Source organism: Ochotona princeps, chromosome 15 (genome assembly GCF_030435755.1).
Source record: "Ochotona princeps isolate mOchPri1 chromosome 15, mOchPri1.hap1, whole genome shotgun sequence".
In the NCBI taxonomy this organism is placed as follows: Eukaryota; Metazoa; Chordata; class Mammalia; order Lagomorpha; family Ochotonidae; genus Ochotona; species Ochotona princeps.
Genome location: NC_080846.1, coordinates 16891589 through 16914029, shown reverse-complemented (window position 1 = coordinate 16914029; position 22441 = coordinate 16891589). Strand labels below are relative to the sequence as shown.

At 47.1% G+C, this 22441-nt stretch overlaps 3 protein-coding genes across 5 annotated transcripts in view; 2 read left to right on the top strand and 1 right to left on the bottom strand.

Annotated features, from left to right (window-relative positions):
- Positions 1-22441, top strand: part of LOC131482096 (retinol dehydrogenase 16-like) — an 80575-nt gene that overhangs the window by 10601 nt on the left and 47533 nt on the right. The window lies entirely within an intron of this gene.
- The window catches only part of LOC131482098 (retinol dehydrogenase 16-like), a 46882-nt gene that overhangs the window by 1188 nt on the left and 23253 nt on the right, over positions 1-22441 (bottom strand). The window contains exons 2-3 of the mRNA XM_058673742.1: positions 3685-4047; positions 502-760 (exon numbers count right to left, since the gene is read on the bottom strand). Of these exons, the coding sequence (XP_058529725.1) occupies positions 502-760; positions 3685-3997 (572 nt within the window). The 5' untranslated portion in view covers positions 3998-4047. The remainder of the gene's footprint in view (positions 1-501; positions 761-3684; positions 4048-22441) is intronic.
- LOC101525118 (retinol dehydrogenase 7-like) lies at positions 11733-16344 on the top strand. Its single transcript, XM_004589688.2, has 4 exons — positions 11733-12045; positions 14253-14511; positions 15115-15278; positions 15823-16344. The coding sequence occupies exons 1-4, from the start codon at positions 11733-11735 to the stop codon at positions 16038-16040; spliced, it is 954 nt and encodes a 317-aa protein (XP_004589745.2). The 3' UTR covers positions 16041-16344.

Here is a 22441-nt window from a genome sequence, read left to right as displayed (position 1 = left end):
GCAAAGGACCCTGGGGGAAGGTGTAGGAGTCCCAGCCCACTCAGATACAGGAGGGGTCCAATATCTGACCTACAGTCTCTCATGCCACAGTCAAGTGCATTCCATTGCCAGTAAGCTCCTCAGTGCTGTACCCTCTGGGCCCCTCCCTGCCCCTGCATCTCCAGGTCTCAGCCATCCCTCCACTTCCCTGCTCCTCCATTGCCTGTGGCACACTCCCTCCCCCGTTGGCTCCCTGCTGAGCTCGATGCTGCCCAATGCCAGCTCCTCTCTGGAGCCTCCTCTGCCACTGGCCTGTCATCCTTGGTCCTCCCAAAGAGTAATGAGACACTGGCTGCACAGAGAGGCTCCCCTGAGCCAGCTGTCTCGCTGGATTCTGCTGCCAGCAGCAGGAAGGACACAACGTGTCCAGGAACCAGGGTCCTCAAGTCTCACCTGCACTCTCCTGCTCAACCTCCTTCCTACAAGGTCTTACCTTACCCTTTCCCCAGGAGCACACAATACCTGAGCGAGTCTGAGAAGGCCTCCACGCCGTACTTGGAAATGCAGTAGCCACCACCAAATGGTGACAGGCGGCCCAGAAAGCTGGAGACATTGACCACGCGGCCCCGGGCCTTCCTCACCAAGGGCAGCAGGCTCAGAGTCACCTCGATCATCCCCAGCAGGTTCACGTTGAGCATGTTCACAAAGCCCTGTTTGGTCAACCACTCATTGGGGGCCGAGGGCAAGGCGACACCGGCATTGTTCATCAGGCCCCAGAGTCCTGGGGACAGTGCAGAGAGAGAGAGAGAGAGAGAGAGAGCAGGTCTAGGTTGAGCCTGTGCAGTGCACATCCTGCTGGGGTTCAAATTCATATTACAATGGAATGCACTGATGGGAGAAGGGAGGGAGTAGGCAAAGGAAACGGAACAGCCGGGACATGAACCAATATTTGCACCAATATGGGATCCTGGAGTATAAAGGGGAGGACTTTTACTGGGGTTTGTGCAGTGGATGTGGGGGACACAAAGGTGTCCCATTGCAGGCAGGGCCACAAGGAATTTCCCACTGTATGGCAGGGCCCAGTAGATGTCTCTAGGAACCACCTGAAGGCAGTGCCACCTCCCTTTGCTGTGTGGACACCGAACCACCCTGCTGAGAATTCTGTAATCTATTCAGGCATTGCTTGCTTCTGTGGAGTTGGTTTTTACTATCAATGCGAGCTTGGAAATTGATGCTGCTGGTAAGTCTTGCCAAAGGGCCTTTTACAATTCATGCTGTCTCTGTCTCAGCTGCCCCCATTGACCTTATGCTAATCAAGGGATCTATTTTAGGGCTTCTTCCATTCTTTCCTTGATCTTTAGATTTCCCCTTTTTGTGTGTGATGCATTTCTTCCCTTAACTGATTCAAGATTAAGTTGTAGAATGAGGATTGTAGTAGGAATGTGTTACTGATTGATACGCACTGTCTATTGAGAACTTCTACTGCAAGCTTTAAGGTGAAACAAATGCAGAATTATCCTTGGAAACACCCCCTTGACCATGACATAAAAAGTCTTTGCCAGAGCTTGTGACAACTTCTGTATAAATAAGGGGTACAGCTTTCTTGCATTGTCCATTATGATCCTGAAATTGTAGGGGTCCATTTCTTTTCTTTTTATGACTACTCCACACACCCTTCTTTAGTTCCGAACTCGGCTGGAGCTGGACTCCAGCAGACTCTAGTCCTGAGACTACCAAGTTGATCCTCAAATAAACAACCTTTAATAATAATAATAATCATAATAATGGAACAATGAATAAAGTATGCAGAGATAGTCTGAAAAATAGAAAATTGCAGATTTTCATTTATGACAATAAAGTATAGGAAGCATTTTCAGTGTCTAAGCACAGAACATGGCTTCAAGTAATGCAATAACTAATCAAATTCAACATTTGAAAGAAAATTTCTATCCTGTTGTAATAGCCCTCATTTTGGGGCTGGTGTTTTGGCATAATGGGCAAGCAACTGCCTGCCTAGTGGCATCCCACATGGACACCAATGCAAGTCCCTGCTGCTCCACTTCTTACCCAGCTCCCTACTAATGATCTGGGGAAAGCATTGGGAAGATGGCCCAAGTGTTTGGGCCTTTGCCACCCCTGTGGGAGAGCTTTAACCAGCTTTAGTCTGGTCCACATTGCCCATTGCAGCCAGCTTGTGACTGAACCAGCAGGTGGAATATTACTCCCCTCTTTGTTTCCCCACCTCTCTTTGTAATTCTAACTTTCCAGTGAATAAATACATCCTTAAAAAGAGAGAGAGAGAGATCATCTTTGTAAAGAGAAAAATAGGGGTCCTGGCGGGGTGGCCTAGCAGCTAAAGTCATCCCCTTGAACGCGCCTGGATCCCATAAGGGCGTCGGTTCTAATACCGGCTGCTTCACTTCCCATCCAGCTCCCTGCTTGTGGCCTGGGAAAGCAGTTGAGGACGGCCAAAGGCTTTCGGACCCTGCACTGGCGTGGGAGACCTGGAAGAGGTTGCAGGTTCCCAGCTTCGGATCGGCGCAGCACGGGCCCTTGCGGTCACTTGGGGAGTGAATCATTGGAAGGAGGATCTTCCTCTCTGTCTCTCCTCTCTCTGTATATCCGACTTTGTACTGAAAATAAATAAACCTTAAAACAAACAAACAAACAAACAAACAAACAGAGAAAAATAGTGCCTGGCACATAGCCTATTGGTTAAAGTCATCCCCTTGCATGTACTAGGATCCTATATGAGTGCCAGTTGGCGTCCTGGCTGCTCCAACTCCCTGCTTGTGGCCTGGACAAACAGTAGAGAATGACACAAGATCTTGGGACCCTGCACCCACATGGGAGACCCAGAAGAATCACCCCACTTCGTTGTGGTTACTTGGGGAGTGAGCCAATGGACAGAAGATCTTTCTGTCTGTCTCTCCTTCTCTCTGTATATCTGACTTTCCAATTAAACAAACAGAGAGAGAGAGAGAGAATAACATCAATGTTGTACTAAATATAATCCTACAGGCATCAAAATGTTAGCAGTACCCATGTCTAGGTGGCAATGTTTTGTGCTTTTTGATCTTAGCTTTCGACTTCCCAGTCTATTTCTATTTAAATTTTTAAAATCATTGTTCTTGTGTCCTCCCATAATGGAATGCACAAGCTAGTGTGCTTTATCAGGCCGGAAAGTGATCTGTTCCTGGCTTCTGACCTGCCTGAGCCAGTCTTCAACCTCCTGATCGCCTGTGAAAAAGGAAGGATCATGCTTTTGGAAGTATGGATGCTGCTGGTCGCCAGTAAGAACAAGTTCAAGGACTAAGGAGCTGAGTCTGGCTCCAGCACAGCCCTAGGCCACCACCACAAACCCACAGCTCAGGGCTCCACTCCCCTGACCTCTGGAAAGTCTGTCAGTCTGCAGCCCAGGGCCTCCACGAGCGAGAAAGAACTTGTGCTTAGAAAGCAGGCCAGGGATACAGAGGGACTGAGGTGGGCAAATTCTCTCATCAGGACAGGGCCTCGAGGGTCAAGGGGTGGGGTGGGGTGGGGATGGGAAAGAGTAGGAGCGCAGGCTGGCAGGATGGGAGAGGGAAGAAAGCCAACATGACCTCAAGTCTTGAAAACCCTTGGGGCATTTGGCAGAGGAGCAGACAGGAAGAGACCCTGGCACACAGAGGGAAGAGGCAGGCATGAGCAGGTGTCAGGTGGTACCTCTGTCCCCCACGTGCTCCTTCACCCACTGGGCAGCCGCAGTGATGCTCTCTGTCTGTGTGACATCCAGGATCACCGTCTCCACCCTGTCCGATGTCTGCCGCCTCAGCTCTTCAGCCCCCTTCTCTGTCAGACACGCGGCCAGCACCCTCAGGCCCCTCATGTCCAGCTGCCTGGCCAGCAGGTTCCCAAAGCCCGAGTCACAGCCCGTGATGAAGACATACTTGTCCTGCAACTGGCTCACCACCTGCCTCTCACGGTACCAGCGCACCAGGAAGAACAGACCCACGAGGGCCACCAGGCAGCCCCACATGGCTTTTCAGGGAACACACAGGCAGGCTGGGGTGACACGAGAGTGTGGACCTGCTGTAACAGCAGAGCAGTGAGGAAACAGATGATCTATTCTGTTGCTCTTCTAGGTTCAGTTGCAAAGGCTCTCGTTAGTACCTAACCTCTGTATTTCTGTAACCTTTTTAACTTAACTCCACCTCTCTGACCTTTGCACTGCCTTTGCAAGAATCAAACTCCTCTGTGTGGACTTCAATATCTTTTGCACTAGATAAACATGTCCTTTAGTCACACGTGGAATGAACTATGAAGCAGTTTATGTGTGCATGTATGTTTGTGTGTGTGTTTCATTCACAATGCTTCCCCTTGGCAGTAATACTCCCCCCGCCATTGCTTGTTCTCTGCCTTCCTGTGCATACACAGGTTACCCACAGACACAGTGGTGTGCGACTTGTGCACACACTGACACACCTGCATGCCCACAGCAGTGTCCTCACACAGTAACATCACTCACTTCTATGCTCCATCTTCCAAGGTCAGGGATTTGTGCACACATCGTGTATGTGTGCTCTGCAGGACCTTTTCCTCGGGAGCAGTACCTGCAGACAAGGTGCTGTGATGCCACTGGAAAGCAAAGCAAGGGGCTAATGGTTCACAATTAAGGCTCCTGACATTCTCTTTTGTTAATATTGATTTAATCTATTTGAGAGAGAGAGACAGAGAGAAGATGGAGAGATTTCCATTTGCTAGTTAATTCTCCAAATCCCTGCAATGGTCTGCACTGGGAACCAGACCAAAGTAGGTGCATCCTACTGGTCTCCCATGTGGGTGCAAGGGTCCAAGCAGTTGAAGCATGCTCTGCTTTCCCAGGCACATGAATAGGGATCTAGAACAGATGTGGAGCATCTGGGACTCCAACTGGTGAACACATGGGATGCCGCCACCACCACAGACAGTAGGGTTACACTACCAGCCTGCTATGCAGACTGGTGGTTTTCATTCTTTCTCTGTGTGCGTACAGGGGACACAGGTGTATGTAAACACAGATACAAGCACAAAACATAGTAAACACAAGCCCAATCCCATGTGTTCCAGCCTCCCTGTAGCCCCGGTTTTCACTGCCTTCTGCCAGTGGGGAGCCCTTCTGGGAGCCCCAAGTGTGTGCTGAGACACATTGGTGTGTGGTCGGTCTATTCTGGGAGCTACAGGCCTGGCCTGGGCCCTGAAAGCAGAAAGTGCTGTGGAATCCTGGGCAGGAACCCCCTGGAGATGGGAGGTCCCTTCCCAGGGCCCTGGGATTTCTTTTTCAGTATGCACATGACAGCCGGGGAGCTTGCCAGTGACTCCAAGTTGACAGCCAGGGCTCCTTGTTAAAATGCCAAGTGATGCTGTTTGTGTTTGTTTCTCATGCACAGCATGTGGTAAGAATTTGGGCCACCCCTGCCAGGCTGTACCAAAGACAGTGCTAACCAGGGTATCCTAAAGGCCCCCAAGCGCCTAAATGCTCTGATGCCACTTAGGGCCATTAGAAAGTCAAGTAAGTTTGGTCTTTAGCCTTTCTTCCTTGCTTCTGCATTTAACCTATCTTTCTTTCTTTCTTTCCTTCTTTCTTTCTTTCTTTCTTTCTTTCTTTCTTTCTTTCTTTCTTTCTTTCTTTCTTTCTTTCTTTCTTTCTTTTGGTCGTTGTTTCTTTCTCTCTCTCTCTACTTTCTTTCCTTCCTTCCCTTCCATCCTTCTTTCCTTCCTTCCTCTTCTTTCTTAAAAAAAAAAAAACCTCACAAGCTGTCATCCTCTTTTTTGTTTTAGATTTTATTTTATTGGAACGTCAGATTTACACAGTGAAGGAGAGACAGAGAGAAAGATGCTGCACCCACTGATTCACTCCCTGCAATGGCTGGAGCTGAGCTGATCCAAGGCCAGGAGCCAGAAGCTTCCCCGGGTCTCCCATGTGGGTGCAGGGTCCCAAGACCCTGGGACATCCTCTACTGCTTTTACAGGCCCCAAGCAGAGACCTGGAAGAGAAGCAATGCAGCTGGGACATGAACTGCCGCCCATCTGGGATCCTGGGTGTGAGGATTTTAGCTGCTAGGCTACTGCACTGGGCCCCTCCTTGTTCCTTCTTTCTTTACTTTCTTACCTCTCCCTCTCTCTTTTCTGCCTTCCTTTCCTTCCTTCGTTCTTTCCATCCGTCCTTCCTTCATTGTTTTATTTTAACACAGAGTGGTTGGATCAGCGGGGTCAGCAGCTCCCTTCCACCTTGTGGAGCCAGAGCAGAACTGCCAGCAGCTTCACTCTCTTCCCTGAATTCTGGGGTTGAGAGACTCGTACAGGACTGAGATCATGTGTGTTTCAGTTCCTAAGGTGGCTGGGGAGGCGGGAAGAGAAAAGCCCAAAGTTAGCATAGTGTGTCGGTGGGCTGGTCTGGTCTTGCGTACGCACTTATATCCCAGGTGGGCAGGTGGGCAGGTGGGCAGGTGGGCAGGTGGGCAGAGTGTGCAGGTCCCAGCCCAGCATGTGTGCTAGAGTACTGGGTCTGGGGACCTGTCTATGGTCTTGGGTCCCTGGTGGGTGGGCAGAGCTGCAGGCCAGCACACCAACCCACCAGAACATTGGGTTTGGCAAGACCGGGCTGAGAAACCCAAGTGCTCCTGGGCACAGGGACTGTGGGTTGCTCAGGGAAGTGGAGATGGGGATGTGTGTGAGGGAGCATGTTGCAAGCGAGGAATGACTTCTGGGGAACTTCCACCAACAAGGCCACTGTACTTTGCAGGTGCATTCCAAGGCCAAATGGTTTGGATGAAGGAAGCTGGAGGACCTCTCTGGGTAAGACTGATGCACCTACCCACATGGGATACCCGAACTGGGCTAGTTAGCATCAAGCACCACTGACCACCACCCACTGGCCTACACTAAAGCTATGGCTGGGGCTCCTCCTCCTGGCAGGGCTAGATCAAAGTACCTGCCAGTGAGTGTCAGAACAGGCTGGGCCATGACACTAACCAGCACATGAGAGAACCAGGTTTAGCGGCAGATTCTCTGGGGGATATACGGGCTCACCCCGTGGAACTGTACTGGTTTGCTCAAGAGTTGGTGGTGACAGGTTGAGCTAGGCATGACCATGGAACACTTTGACACTCACGGATACTGTGCTTGGGAACAAGCTGGGCTGGCCCAGACTGCAGAACCTGTAAGCACACCCAAGAACAGAAAGTAGGGCAGGTTGGGTCGCAATATCCATCAGCATGCACAAGGGCAGAGACGGGGGCAGACTATGTTGGGTGAGGGCTTAGCACCCATTGGTACCCATTGGTACATGTGAGATCTGAGTTTGGGAGTGGGCCTGGTGGGAGAACTTGGGGAACTCGCCTGGTGGGCTGTAGCTCCTGCTGGTGAGCATGTGATTCAGGCCTGGGTATTGATCAGGCTGGGCAATGCAATTCCATTTGTGGGTAAGTGCGTGAATTGGTTCTGGATGGGGCAGACTGGTAAGGCCAGGCCAAACCATAGTATCCTGGCATGCACACTAGCCAGGATGGGGTTCAGGAAATGCTGGGCTAGGCTATCACACCTACCAGTTTGTATGGAAGCCAGGGATGGGGGAAGACTGTGCAGTGTTGAGCAGCTGCATTCACCAGAGAGAGTTGGGACTAGAGGTAAGTTGGGGCAGGTCAGGCTACAGCACCTGATGGCAAAGGCAAAAATGGGGGATGGGCTATGCTGGGCTGGGTCAGAGTAACCAGTGACATGTGCAGATTTGTGGCTGGCAGTAGGCCTGGGCAAAGAGCTAAGAGGATTTCCTGGCTGGATTGTGTTTCCCACTGGTGAGTGTGAGAGCTGGAATGAGGTGTGAACTGGGCCAGACATGGCTGTAGCATGGGTCTCAGCATGGGTGTGGACTGGGCCTGGAGTGTGCAACACGGAGCTAGGCTTCAGCACCCACTGGTGCTTGCAGGAGCCAGGGTGAGTATAGGACAGGCTGGGCTAGTTCTTGGCACCCGCTAAACCACATGAGAGCTAGTTCTAGGTTCCACCTCTCTCTGTAACTATCTTCTTCAAATAACTACAATAAATGTTAAGAAAAAAACAAATCAGCATAGGCAAGATGGCAGCATAAGGTACAGACACGTTTGATATGTAGGAGAATCTTTAGACAGTGTAAAGCACAAGAAGCTTATTACAGGGAAAAAGTAGGAGTCAGACAATAAACGGGGGGGTACCTGGAAACCCACTGGGCTCAGGGAAGCAGTGGGGGTGGCAGAGCAGTGTTGCAGTGGACAGAGAAACCCACCAGCAGTCAGCGAGAGGCAATCTAGACTGGAGAGCCGGGTTCCAGCTATCTGGGCTCTAGCACCAGACACCCACAGTGGCCTCAGCTCGACTCTTGTTGCAGCTAGGTGGGAGCTGAATAGCTTGGGCCTGCCAGAAGCGGAGAAAAAATAGGGGACTCCGGGCGCCATCTTGTGTGGAGAAGCAGAGTATAGAGTTGACAGAACGGCCCAGAGGGGCTTGTTTCTGGCTGATCACAAGGAACTGATCCAGTGGGGATGGTAGCACTAACTTCTGTGTGGTTCCTGGAGCTGAAATCCAACAGCCCCAATTCTCCAGCAGCGCCTGACCTGGCACTATCTTGTGTAGCAGGGCAACAAGTGTGGATTTCAAGTGAAGGTCCAGAGTGGGCTTGTTTCTAGCTAATTGCACTGAGCTGAGCCCACAGAGAAAGCAGTGCCGGACTTGCATTGTGCAGGGTCTATGTGGTCCCTGGAGCTGAAGTACGACAGCCCAAGATCTCTGTTGGTGCCTCTATGGGCACCATCTTGCATAGACAGGCAAGGGCTCAGAGCACTGATAAATTGCAGGAGGAGGAGCAGTGGTAAACTGTGCATGCGCTAAGTGAGTAGCACTCAGATGTTAGTGTCACAGGACCAGGCACTGTTAGACTGAAGGACAGATGAGCTGCCCAAGAACTAAGCTGGGAAAAAAAATCATCTCCATCTTAGAGCACTGCACAGGCTCCGCAGAAAAAAACAGTCAAGGCACACTACCAACTCCACCCAAAATAACTCTAGGAGACACTCAGACTTATTGGCCAGCAGGTGTCAATAAGATCAGTGCCACTGACAAACTAGTGTTTTGCAAACTAGTGTTTTGCAAATTCAAGGCACTGATTGAACATAAAAATCAACTTGTAGACCTGTAGCCAATACATCTTAGAAATTTGCACGAAGGAGAAGAATCCACCAACCAGAATGGTAACGACAAAAGGTAAAACAAAAGACAAAGGTGCTATGAATGTTACTGACGACTCTCCAGAAAAGGAGCAAAAGCCTCAACCATCCTCAGAGTTAACTGAGGAAGACATTGAGAAAATGGGGGACACAGAATTCAGAAAACTCATTATAAAGCTTCTGATCAACAATGAGAAGCATATGCAAGAGTTCAAAGAGTTTAAGGAATATGTTACACAAGAAATAGCAGCAACAAATCAAATGAAGGTTGATATATCAGAAATTAAGAACACAGTGGAGCAAATTAAAAGTACAGTAGAGAGTCTCCAAAATAGAATGAATGAGGCAAAAGAAAGAATCTCAGAATTGGAAGGTATTTCCTGTCACCATGAAGAAACAAACAAAAAGCTGGAAGCAGAGCTAGGTCAAGCTAAAAAAAGTATTCAAGAATGATAAAGGCCCAACATAAGAGTTATGTATGGGAGTTCCAGAAAGTGCAGAAAGAGAAGTTGGGATTAAAGGTGTATTCAATGAAATAATAAAGGAAAATTTCCCTAATCTGGAGGAAGAATTAGAAAACAATATACAGAAGAGCCACAGAACTCCCAAGAGAGTTGATCAAAACGAACTTCACCACAATACATGATAATCAAGTTCTCTTCAGTTGAACAAAAAGAAAAAATCCTTCAATGTGCACGTGAAAAAAAAAATCGAGTGACATATAAAGGAACCTCAACCATACAGTTGACCTCTCAGGGGAAACACTACAAGCCAGAAGAAAATGGAGTGATACATTCCAGATTCTAAAGGAGAACAATTTTCAACACAGAATAACATATCCTGCAAAGCTCTCCTTTGTCTTTGAGAATGAAATAAAATTCTTCCACAATAAAGAAAAACTTCAAGAATTTGCCTCATCTAAACCTGCCCTACAAATGATACTCAAAGATGTTCCCATGAAAGAAAAAAGGAATAGCAACTACCAAAAACAAAGGCAAATGTGAATATCCCACTAAAAGGCTAACAGAAGACTCAATCATAGCACAACACATCTGGGCCTGGCAGTGTGGCCTAGTGGCTAAAGTCCTCGCCTTGAATGCACCAGGATCCCATATGGGCTCCGGTTCTAATCCTGACAACTCGACTTCCCATCCAGCTCCCTGCTTGTGGCCTGGGAAAGCAGTAGAGGATAGCCCAATGCTTTGGGATCCTGCACCCGTGTGGGACACCTGGAGGAAGTTCCTGGCTCCTGGCTTCGGATTGACTCATCTCCGGCCATTGCACCTACTTGGGGAGTGAATCATCGGATGGAAGATCTTCCTCTCTGTCTCTTCTCCTCTGTGTATATCTGAGTTTCCAATATAAATAAATAAATAAATAAATAAATAAATTCCCCCCCAAATAATGCTGTTTCAAAAGACAGAATACTCTAACTCAAGGAATATAACATTTGAAAATAAATTTTCATCATGTTGTAAAAGCATTCATCTCAGGGCTGGTGTTGTGGCATAATGGGTAAAGAAACTGCATGCCACACAGGTATCCCATATGGACACCAGTTTGAGTTCCACTGTTCCATTTCCAGTCCAACTCCCTACTAATGGCCTAGGGAAAGCATTGGGAATATGGCCAAGTATTTGGGCCTCTGTCAGCCCTGTATGGGAGAGCTGCATGTAGCTCCTCGCTTTGGCATGGCCAAACGTGGCCACTGCATCACTCTGGAGAATGAATTAGCAGGTGGAAGATGTCTCCACCTCTTCTATTCTGCCCATTTCTATAACTTTAAGTGAATAAATACAGTTTTTTAAAAAAATGTTTATCTTTTTAAAGAGAAAATATCCTACCAATATTGTGCTAAATATAAAGCTAGACATCAAAATTGTATCAGTAAGCCCATAGTAACGGCCAAGTGCCTAAAATCCTTGTCTTGGGCTTGCGTGATCAACTAGTGGCTAAATTATCATCTTGAGTATGCCAGAATCCATATATGGCTGTTGGTACATATTCTGGCTGCTCGACTTCCCATTCAGCTTGTTACTAGAAAAGCAGTAGTGGACAGCCCAAAAGGGAGCAGACATGCCTACCCTGTGCTGACTTCCCTCCTCCATCTCAGGGACCCTGGGGAGTTCCTTCTGTGCACCTATGTGGGTGGTTGTGTGTGCACAGGGAGGCAGAGAGGATTCAGTGGGGAAGGGAAATGTAGCTGAGCTGGACATGGGTTCTGAAGGAAACATGCCTGTGCAACCACAGGGAAAAGCTCCTGAAAGTGGAAGGAGAGAAAGCTAACTCTGATCACATTAAACATAAACCACAGAAGATATTAAATAATTGCAAAAGCAGTCCAAAGAGCAGAGAGGAGGAGCCAAAAGGTTCTAGAAAGAAGAGGTCAGGAGGGAGAGAAGAACCCATATATAATTGAACCATGACTGGGATCTGGGGTGACAACCAGAGCCCTCTGCTTCCTCACTGCTCTGCTGTTACAGCAGGTCCACACTCTCGTGTCACCCCAGCCTGCCTGTGTGTCCCCTGAAAGCCATGTGGGGCTGCCTGGTGGCCCTCGTGGGTCCGTTCTTCCTGGTGCGCTGGTACCGTGAGAGACAGGTGGTGAGCCAGTTGCAGGACAAGTATGTCTTCATCACGGGCTGTGACTCGGGCTTTGGGAACCTGCTGGCCAGGCAGCTGGACATGAGGGGCCTGAGGGTGCTGGCCGCGTGTCTGACAGAGAAGGGGGCTGAAGAGCTGAGGCGGCAGACATCGGACAGGGTGGAGACGGTGATCCTGGATGTCACACAGACGGAGAGCATCACTGCGGCTGCCCAGTGGGTGAAGGAGCACGTGGGGGACAGAGGTACCACCTGACACCTGCTCATGCCTGCCTCTTCCCTCTGCGTGCAGGGCCAGCAGTGTCTGGTCCCTGCTTAGCTGAGCTGAGCCTCAGGTGTAGGGCTGAGCATGGGGCCAAGGCTACTTATGGTGACAGAACCTGGGATAGCTGCGGTTGTTGGTGGCTGGGCCATGCTAGCCAGACTCTCACTTTCTTACTGGTTCCTTCGTTTGTATGCCTCCCTGCAAGCTGTAAGAGCACCAGCACCAGCTTGGGTAGAGTCTGAGGCTGAGAAAGCTGCAGAGCCTTTGGACCCAAGTGCCTGGGGTGGATTCTCTGCCCTCTGCTCGTTAGGCTGCCTTTCATTATGTAAGAATAGAGAACGCGGGCCATGCGCAATAGTGTAGTGGTTAAAGTCCTTGCCTTGAAGGCACCAGGATCCCAAATGGGTGCTGGTTCTAATTCCGGCAGCACCGCTTCCCATCCAGCTCCCTGCCTGTGGCCTGGGAAAGCAATCGAGGATGGCCCAAAGTCTGGGGACCTTGCACTCAATTGGGAAAGCTCCTGGTTCCTGGCTTTATTAGCTCAGCTCCAGCCATTGCCACCGCTTTGGAGTGAACCATCGGACGGAAGATCTTCCTCTCTGTCTCTCCTCCTCTCTGTATATCTGCCTTTCTAATAAAAATAAACAAACCTGAAAATAGAAAGAATAGAGATAGTTGGTTTCCCTATTCCTGATTGGAAATGGAAAACAAGTGAGAGAAAAGAGAGTCCATGTTCTCCCTGATCTCACCCTGCAGAATCCATGACTCCCTCCCATGTGTACCTTGAAGTCCGCATTTTCTTTCCTTTTTAGCTATTTATCATTTCAAAGACAAGTTACAGAAAGGGACTGAGAATAAAAAAACCCACCAAAACACACACACACACACACACACACACGTAGTTTCATCTTATGGATCACTCCCCTTATGGCTGCTACAGCCATGGCTCCACTCTGACCAATGCCAAACCAGGAGCTGGTGGGACGTGGAGCACCTGGCCTTGAACTTTGCCTGTAAAGGTATACTGCCATTGTAAGCAGTGGATGAACTGTGTCACGGTGAATATTTCCCTTATCAATTTCTTTCAACCCTAGATAGTCACTGTCCTCATGTTCAAGTGTTGAGAGTACCATCTATTTACCCAGTGTGGCACTGTGAGCTGTTGAAATGTGTGTCTTGCCTTTCCTGGAACAATGAACATAAGCATATGGATGCTGTAATAAAAATTAGTCCTTTGTTCATAAGTAAATACAACAAGAGGATCTAAAGACATGGTACTGTGTAGCAGGGGCAGACCAAGAGCTGCAGGCTTAATTTCTACCCAGGAAATCGATTCAAGCTGTCCAACCTCCATGGCCACACCACCAGAACCTGTCCCGCTGACCTGAGGGTGAAGGTCAGTCACTCTGACTCCTTTCCAGCTCGAGGCTTGGAACTCCCCCTGTATCTCCCAGCCAATCTTGTCCAGTGCTAAGTGGGCTGGGCCCTTAAGCTTAGGCAAGGGAAGTATTTGGAGGTTTAGGAGGAGGGTGACACTTAGGCATCTGCAGATATAGTTAGGGCACCAGGATGTGGCAAGAGGCCCCATTTCCCTCCACTTGGTGATCTGGTCTCCCTCCCTGGCCAGTGCTGAATTCCCAGGCAAAGAGGCTGCACACATGTTCCTGGGTGGACACTGCCTGGGCTATTGCAGGCAGGTCCTGTGGCCAAAACAAGCCTGTTTCTCATGTCTCTCTATCTTGGGCTCTCCATGGGTCTCTCCAGCCTGTCTATAGACATTCATCAGCCATGCTTTTCATTCTCCTTCCCCACACCCCACCACTTCCCTTCCACTTCTTTCTTGGCCTTGTTTTCTCTCTCTTAGATATTTCCTCTTCTCCATCTCCCCTGGGGAAGACACCTGATGAACTCTCACTCTGGTTTCTCAAACCTTGTCCATGTCCTTATTGAAAGTGGTTTCCTATTGTGTCCAGGCCATGGGACAGAGAAAGCAGAGGCTGACGACCGGGCATACACTGTCCCCTGGGCCCCCGAGTCTTCCTTTGCCCCTCCCTCCTCCACTTATTCCCTGTATACATTGTTATCCTCCATCAGTGCATCACATTGTGATGTGAATTTGAACACCAGCAGGGTGGACAATGCACAGGCTCAACCTAGACCTGCTCGCTCTCTCTTTACTGTCCCCAGGGCTCTGGGGACTAGTGAACAATGCTGGCATCCTTGGGTACTTGGTTCCCAATGAGTGGCTGACCAAACAGGACTTTGTGGATGTGCTCAACGTGAACCTGCTGGGGATGATCGAGGTGACTCTGAGCCTGCTGCCCTTGGTGAGGAAGGCCCGGGGCCGCGTGGTCAATGTCTCCAGTGTCGTGGGACGTGTGGCAATGTTTGGTGGTGGCTACAGCATCTCCAAGTACGGTGTGCAGGCCTTCTCAGACTCACTCAGGTACTGGGTGCTCCTGGGGGAAGGACAAGTCCAGGCCTTGCAGGAGGATTGGGCAGGAGTACAGGTGGAATATGAGGACAGTCTGACACTGGTTCCTGGGGAGATTGTGTCCTTCCTGCCACTGGCAATGGAGTCCTATAGGAGAGCCTCTCTCTTTTGCCAGCGTCTCATTGCTCTCTGGGAGAACCAAGAATGGCTCTGGATGTGGGAAACAGGCCAGTGGCAGAGGAGGCTCCAGAGAGGAGCTGGCAGTGGGGTAGCACGGAGCTGAACAGGGAGCCAATGGAGGAGAGGGCAGGAGGGGGTGAAGAAGCAGGGAGGAGGTGGCATGGCCAAGACCTGGAGATGGAGATGCAGCTGCAGGGAAAGGCCCAGAGGTCACAACACCTAGGTGTTGACTGGCAGAGGAATCCATTTGACTAAGAAGCAATAAGTGTGTGTGGTCAGGCACAGGGAGCGTGAATCCCCATGCTGTGGCAGGGCTGCAGTGTCCAAGATGCTCCATTGTGCTGCTCTCCTCCCCAAGTCACAGGGGGCTCACTGCGCGGTGTGGCTGGTGCTTTCAGTGAGTGCTGAACCCTGTTCTCTGCCTCTGGCCTGCAGGAAGGAGCTTTCCCCCTTTGGAGTGAAGGTGGCCATCATTGAGCCTGGTTACTTCCAGACCAACCTAATGAACTTTGCAAGATACCCAGGATCTGCACAAGCCTCTTGGGACCAGGCCAGCCCCGAGGTCAAGGAGATCTACGACCAGCACTATGTTGCAGCCTGTGAGTGAGCTGTGACCATGGAGGAGAAGCAGAGTCACAAGAGAATCTCTGTGATATCCTTTATGCTTCCAACCTGTCAAGACCCCTAGACAGACTCTTGCTACCTACAGAGTGGGCATGTTTAGCCCCATGTCCACAGTCATGTGTGGTCACACCTACAGCATGTGTTCAGGTTCATTAAACCTTTCATCACTTAAACCCTCAGAATTTTGAGTGGTATAGTGTGGTAGAGAGGGAACATGCCATGGACTCTTGGAAAATGGTGTTAGAGGGATCTGGACCCTGAAATTAGGTTTCTAGTGTGGCCAGAACCTCACTTAGATGTACTCTGCTAAAACAAGGAAGAAACAAGGAGATAGCTGAGTGTGGCATACACCCACCCCCAGTGTAAGGGCTGGGGGGTTGCACAAGGAAGTCAGATGGGTTGAATTTGGGCATGGTTTGGGAGGAGGAGGGTTAGAGACATATAAGCCTTTTATTCCATGTTGATTGCAAGCAAGAGTTGATGAAGCTGGGTATAAATGAGTCTTTCTGTTCTCTGCAGACATTAAAGGCCCTTCAATCCTTAAGTCCCTGGTTACACAGGACTTGTCCTTGGTGACTGACTGCATGGAACACGCTCTGACTTCAAGCCACCCCCGCACCCGATACTCCACTGGCTGGGACGCCAAGTTCTTCTACATCCCTCTGAGCTACATGCCCACCTGCCTGATTGACGCCATATTCTGTTGGATTTTTCCAAAGCCATCCAAAGCCCTGTGAGGACCCTACTTGATGGTGCAGAGCTGGGCATGCTGAGAGCTAGAGTTGGGGGCAGAAGCTTGGGAAAGAAGATGCAGTGCTTAGCTGTCCCCAGCCCTGCCTGCTGCTCCAGCCTTTCCGCAGCTCTCACCTGGTGCCATGCAGTCTGGAAACAGCCCTGAGGGCTCACAACTTCATGGCTCTCAAGATGTATCTGCACAGTGTGGGGGAGTGGCAGGTGCACAGAGCCTGCACCTGCTCTGCCTCCCTGGGTAGACATGGCCTGTGCAGTCTGCACCTCTCATATTGAGGCATGCCCCTGGGCATGGGAATTATCATCCTCTGAATACAATTGTGCACTGCAGTGAGGGTCAACTCCACCCTGTCCATGAGGCCTGATGTGCAGGTTTATGGATATTGGGGTGCAGATACTATCCTGAGCAGAATTTCAGCATAGGACACAGAAGCCAATTTTCCATTTGTCTTAAAACTTAGTTTCCTTTTGATTGTGCTGTTTGAGAATAAATGTTGCCATGTTCACACTGTCCCGGGGACTCAACATTTGCCTTTTTATGGGTCGGAGAGGAAAGGTCAGAGGAGGGATGTGGACGTAGTGGTGGGTGCCCTTGGTCCTCAATGTTCCTTCCTTACTCACAGGGAAGGGGCACCTGCTTGCCTTTCAAAATGAATCCCCAAGTGTGTGTCTCAGTATTAAGAGTCAAGAACTGAGTCTACTCCTTTTATCTCTTTTCTGTATCACCCACACCTTCCTCCCTTGTCCCACAGCCTCCAAGTGCCCCCAGGATGTCTCCTCTGTTAGAGTCGTTACAGGTACATCTGTGCCACCCTTTATGGTCCCCACCCCTCTGCAGTCTGATACCCTGCTGTGCCCACAAGCCTGTCACTCTGGTCCCAGTGCTCACTGCCACCTGCCTATGTGGAACCCTTCTTCGAACTCCCGGTGTGTGCTGAGACCCATTGCTCGGTGGTCAGCACTCTCAGGGAGCTGCAGACCTGGCCTGGGCCCAGAAAGTGGAAAGTGCTGTGGGATCCTGGGCAGGAACCACTAGGAGGTAGTTGGTCCCTCCCCAGAGAAGCCCTTAAAAGCTCTTTCTCAGTATGTACATGACAGCCTATAGGTGACCCTAAGTTGACAACCAGGACTTGTGATAATGCCATTTGAGGCCCATGCTGGCGTTCCAAAGGAAGATAATGTGCTAAGAATTTGGACCAGGCCTTAGGGCCACCAGAAAGCATAGTGTGGTCTTTAGCACTTCTTCCTTATTCTGCATTTAAGAGAAGTTAGTATTAAAAGTGTGTTCAATGAAATAATAAAGAAAAATTTCCCTAATCTGGAGGAAGAATTAGAAAACAATATACAGAAGAGCCACAGAACTCCTAAGCGAGTTGATCAAAATGAACTTCACTACAATACATGATAATCAAGTTCTCTTCAGTTGAACAAAAAGAAAAAATCCTTCAATGTGCACGTGAAAAAAAAAATCGAGTGACATATAAAGGAACCTCAACCATACAGTTGACCTCTCAGGGGAAACACTACAAGCCAGAAGAAAATGGAGTGATACATTCCAGATTCTAAAGGAGAACAATTTTCAACACAGAATAACATATCCTGCAAAGCTCTCCTTTGTCTTTGAGAATGAAATAAAATTCTTCCACAATAAAGAAAAACTTCAAGAATTTGCCTCATCTAAACCTGCCCTACAAATGATACTCAAAGATGTTCCCATGAAAGAAAAAAGGAATAGCAACTACCAAAAACAAAGGCAAATGTGAATATCCCACTAAAAGGCTAACAGAAGACTCAATCATAGCACAACACATCTGGGCCTGGCAGTGTGGCCTAGCGGCTAAAGTCCTCGCCTTGAATGCATCAGGATCCCATATGGGCTCCGGTTCTAATCCTGACAACTCGACTTCCCATCCAGCTCCCTGCCTGTGGCCTGGGAAAGCAGTAGAGGATAGCCCAATGCTTTGGGATCCTGCACCTGTGTGGGACACCTGGAAGAAGTTCCTGGCTCCTGGCTCCAGATCAGCACAGCATTGGCCGTTGTACTCACTTGGGGAGTGAATCATCGGATGGAAGATCTTCCTCTCTGTCTCTCCTCCTCTGTGTATATCTGACTTTGTAATAAAAACAAACAAACAAACAAACAAACAAACAAACAACACATTGCTAAAATGACACGACCAAACTGCCCCTTAGCCATAATAACTCTGAATGTAAATGGCTTAAACTCATCATTCAAACGCCATAGATTACAGGACTGGATCAAAAAACAAAACCCAGCTATCTGCTGCTTACATGAGACACATCTCGCTAACAAAGATCAGAGGAAATTGAAAGTGAAAGGATGGGAAAAGATATTCCAAGCAAATGGTAAGGAAAAACGAGCAGGTGTAGCCATTCTTATATCAAACGATATAGACTTTGATGTGAGGAACATCACAAGAAATGAAGAAGGATACCACATAATGATCAAAGGACTATTCAGCAAAAAAGAGATCACCATAATAAATGTATATGCACCAAAGCCAAAGCATCTAGCTACGTGAAACAAATATTAATGGGTTTCAAGGGAGATATAGACTCCAATACGATCATAGTGGGAATGTAGGACATTCGGAATCTTTGCTATTGTGGGAGACATAGCCAGTTGAATCTCCCCTGAAGGGGCCAGGAGCAACTGGTATGAAGATAAATGAACAGGAAACCTACTGGTTTACAGGTTTAGGTATAAACAAGTTGTGTTTTGGGAACTGTACCTTGTTGTTGAGATGCAAATAGCTCAAACCCCTCCTCCCTGGATGCCTACCTGACAACCTTCCATTAAAAGTCTGATGCTGCTAATAATCTTTGGCTATTGACCACCAGTCAGTAATCCATGTGTTTTATTATCACCTCTGTGCACCAAGTTGTTTGCTGCAGGACAGTGACAGTGGGAGATCTCAATACCCCATTAACATCAAAGGACAGATAAAAAAAAAAAAACAGAAACTCAGCAAAGAAACAACAGAACTCTCCCGAACTCTAGAGCAAATAGATTTAGTTGACATCTATCGAACCTTTCATCCTACAGAGAATGCACTTTTCTTTTCATCAGTACATGGAAACTTCTCCAGAATTGACCATGTTATAGACCACAAAACAAATATCAGCAAATTTTAAAAAGTCAAAAGTATACCTTGCATCTTATCAGACCATCATGGAGTGAAGTTAGAGACCAACAAGTCAAAACACCCAGGAAGCCTTGCAAACACATGGAGACTGAATAATGTTACTAAATGAACAAGGGGTTACAGAGGAAATCAAAGGGGAAATTAAAAAATTGCTTGAAACAAATGAAGGCATCAACACAACATTATCAAAACTTATGGGACACAATCAAGGCGGTGCTAAGAGGAAAGTCATTTTGATCAGTGCTTATGTCAAGAAACTAGAAAAGCATCAAGTAAATCAGCTAACCTTGCAGCTGAAGGAACTAGAAAAAGAACAGCAGAGCAATCCCAAAATTACTAGGAAAAAGAAATAATCAAAATAAGGGAGGAAATAAACCAAACAGAGCCCAAGAGAACTATACGTTAAATCAATGAGTCAAAGAGCTGGTTCTTTGAGAAAATCAACAAAATAGACTCCCCACTAGCCCAACTAATCAAAAAAAAAAGGAGGGAGAAAATACATATCAATAGTATCAGAGACAACAAAGGAGATATAACAACAGATACCTCGGATAGACAAAGAATCATCAGGAACTATTACAAGCAACTATATGCAAACAAATCAGAAGACCTACAAGAGATGGATAGATTCTTGGACACATAAAATCCACCAAAATTGAATCAAGAAGCAATTATCAATCTAAATAGACCAATAACATGCACTGAGATTGAATCAGTAATTGAAGCCCTCCCAACCAAGAAAAGTCCTGGACCAGATGGCTTTACTGCTGAATTCTTCCAAATGTTTCAAGAGGAACTTACCTCAATCCTACACAAGGCTTTCCAAACAATAGAAAGAGAGGCAATTCTTCCAAACTCTTTCTATGAAGCTAATATCATCTTAATACCAAAGCCAGATAAACAACAGAAAAAAAAATTACAAACCGATATCCTTGATGAACATAGATGGAAAGATCCTCAACAAAATACTAGCCAACAGGATCCAACAGCACATCGGGCAGATCATTCACCTGGACTAGATGGGATTCATCCCAGGCATGCAGGGATGGTTCAACATTCTCAAATCAATAAATGTGATACATCACATCAACAAATTGAAAAATAAAAACCATATGATCTTCTCAATAGATGCAGAGAAGGCATTTGATAAAATCCAACACCACTTCATGCTGAAAACCCTAAGCAAGATAAGCGTAGAAGGAACATTCTACAACATAATCAAATCAATTTATGCAAAACCAATGCCAGCATCTACTTAATGGAGAAAGATTGGAAGCCTTCCCACTAAAATCTGGACAGGAATGTCCACTGTCACCACTACTCTTCAATGTAGTATTGGAAGTCCTTGCCAGAGCTATTAGGCAAGAAAAAGGCAAACTGAAATTAAGGAACTGAAATATTCTCTATTTGCAGAAGACATGATTCTCTACATAGAAAAACCAAAAGACTCAAACAAGAGACTATTGGAACTCATAAGAGACTTTGGCAGGGTAGCAGGATACAAAATTAATGAACACAAATCGATGGGACTAGTGTACACAAATAATGGATGAGAAAGAAATTGTAAGTACAGTCCCCTTTAAAATAGAGCAAAGGAATCCTAAACACCTAGGAATTAAGCCAGCTAAATATGTGGAAGACTTCTGTGATGAAAACCATAAAACATTAAAAAAGGAAATAGAAGACATTGGAAAACGGAGAAACTTACCATGTTCCTGGATTGGCAGGATCAACGTCATCAAAACGACCATATTGCCAAAGGTAATATACAGATTCAACGCAATCTCAATCCAAATCCCAACAACATTCTTTTCAGAAATAGAAAAGATGATACAAAGTTCATCTGGAATCACAAAAGACCACGAATAGCCAAAGCTATCCTGAAAAATAGAAATCAAGCTGGAAGAATCACAATTCCAGACTTCAAGACCTACTACAGAGCGGTGGCTATCAAAACATTCTGGTGCTGGTACAGAAACAAAGAAGATCAATGGAACAGAATAGAAACACCAGAAGGAAGCCCACACATGCATAATCAACTAAACTTGGACAAGAAAACTGAAAACAATCCAGGCAAAAAGCCTGGTCTATTCAACAAATGCTGTTAGGACAACTGGATAGCAGCTTGCAGAATTAAGAAGCAAGACCCACACCTGTCACATTATAAGAAAATCAGCTCTAAATGGATCAAGGACCTAAATCTAAACCCAGGAACCATCAAACTATTAAAGGAAAACTTAGGAAGCACACTCCAAGGCATAGGAACAGGGAAAGACTTCTTAGAAAAGACACCAAAAGCAAAGGCAATCAAAGCCAAAATGAACAAATGGGACTACATCAAACTAAAAAGCTGCACAGCAAAGGAAACAATTAACAAAGTGAAGAAGCAACCAACAGAATGGAAGAAAATTTTTGCACACTATGCAAGTGAAAGAGCTTCAGAAAACCAGGGACAGAAAAAAAAACTGTAAAAATATAGGCAAAGGAAATGAACAGACATTTTTCAAAAGAACAGATTCAAATGGCTAACAGACATATGAAAAGATGTTCAGGCTCCCTAGCCATCAGAGATACAAATGAAAACCATGTTGAGCTACCACCTATTTCCAGTGAGATTGACCTACATTCAGAACTCAACTTACAACACCTGCTGGTGTGGATGTGGGGAGAAAGGTAGCCTCCTTTACTGTTGGTGGGAGTGTAGGCTAGTGCAACCACTGTGGAAATCAATATGGAGAGTGCTTGGAAAATTACAAGTAAATCTGCCATATGACCCAGCTATTCCGCTCCTAGGAATATACCCAATAGAAATAAAATCTGCATATGAGAAGAGGATCTGTAATTCGACATTTGCATCAGCACAATCTACAATAGCAAAGACATGGAAACAATACAAATATGTGTCCAAAGAAGAGTGGGTAAAGAAACTGTGTTACGTCTACTCCATGGAATATTATTCAGCTATTAAGAAGAATGTAATTAGGCTATTTACAACTAGGCAGTGCCAACTAGAGACCATTATGTTCAGTGAAATGAGTCAATCACAAAAGAACAAATACCATAGGTTCTCTCTTATATAAGGAAACCAGCATGGAAAGTATAACTTCAATAATCCGATCCATACTGCTTTTTTTGTTTTTTGTTGTTGTTTTTGTTGTTGTTGTTGTTGTTTTTGGCTGCATCCCATGTGTTTTGAGGTTTTTTATTTCAGTTTTATGTAT

Bases quoted from the DNA above. Each gene is read 5' to 3' on its own strand.
- LOC101525118 (XM_004589688.2), top strand. From the start codon at position 11,733: ATGTGGGGCTGCCTGGTGGCCCTCGTGGGTCCGTTCTTCCTGGTGCGC. The intron at 12,046-14,252 runs GTACCACCTGAC...TACTGTCCCCAG, and splicing joins GGAGCACGTGGGGGACAGAG to GGCTCTGGGGACTAGTGAAC. The intron at 14,512-15,114 runs GTACTGGGTGCT...TCTGGCCTGCAG, and splicing joins GCCTTCTCAGACTCACTCAG to GAAGGAGCTTTCCCCCTTTG.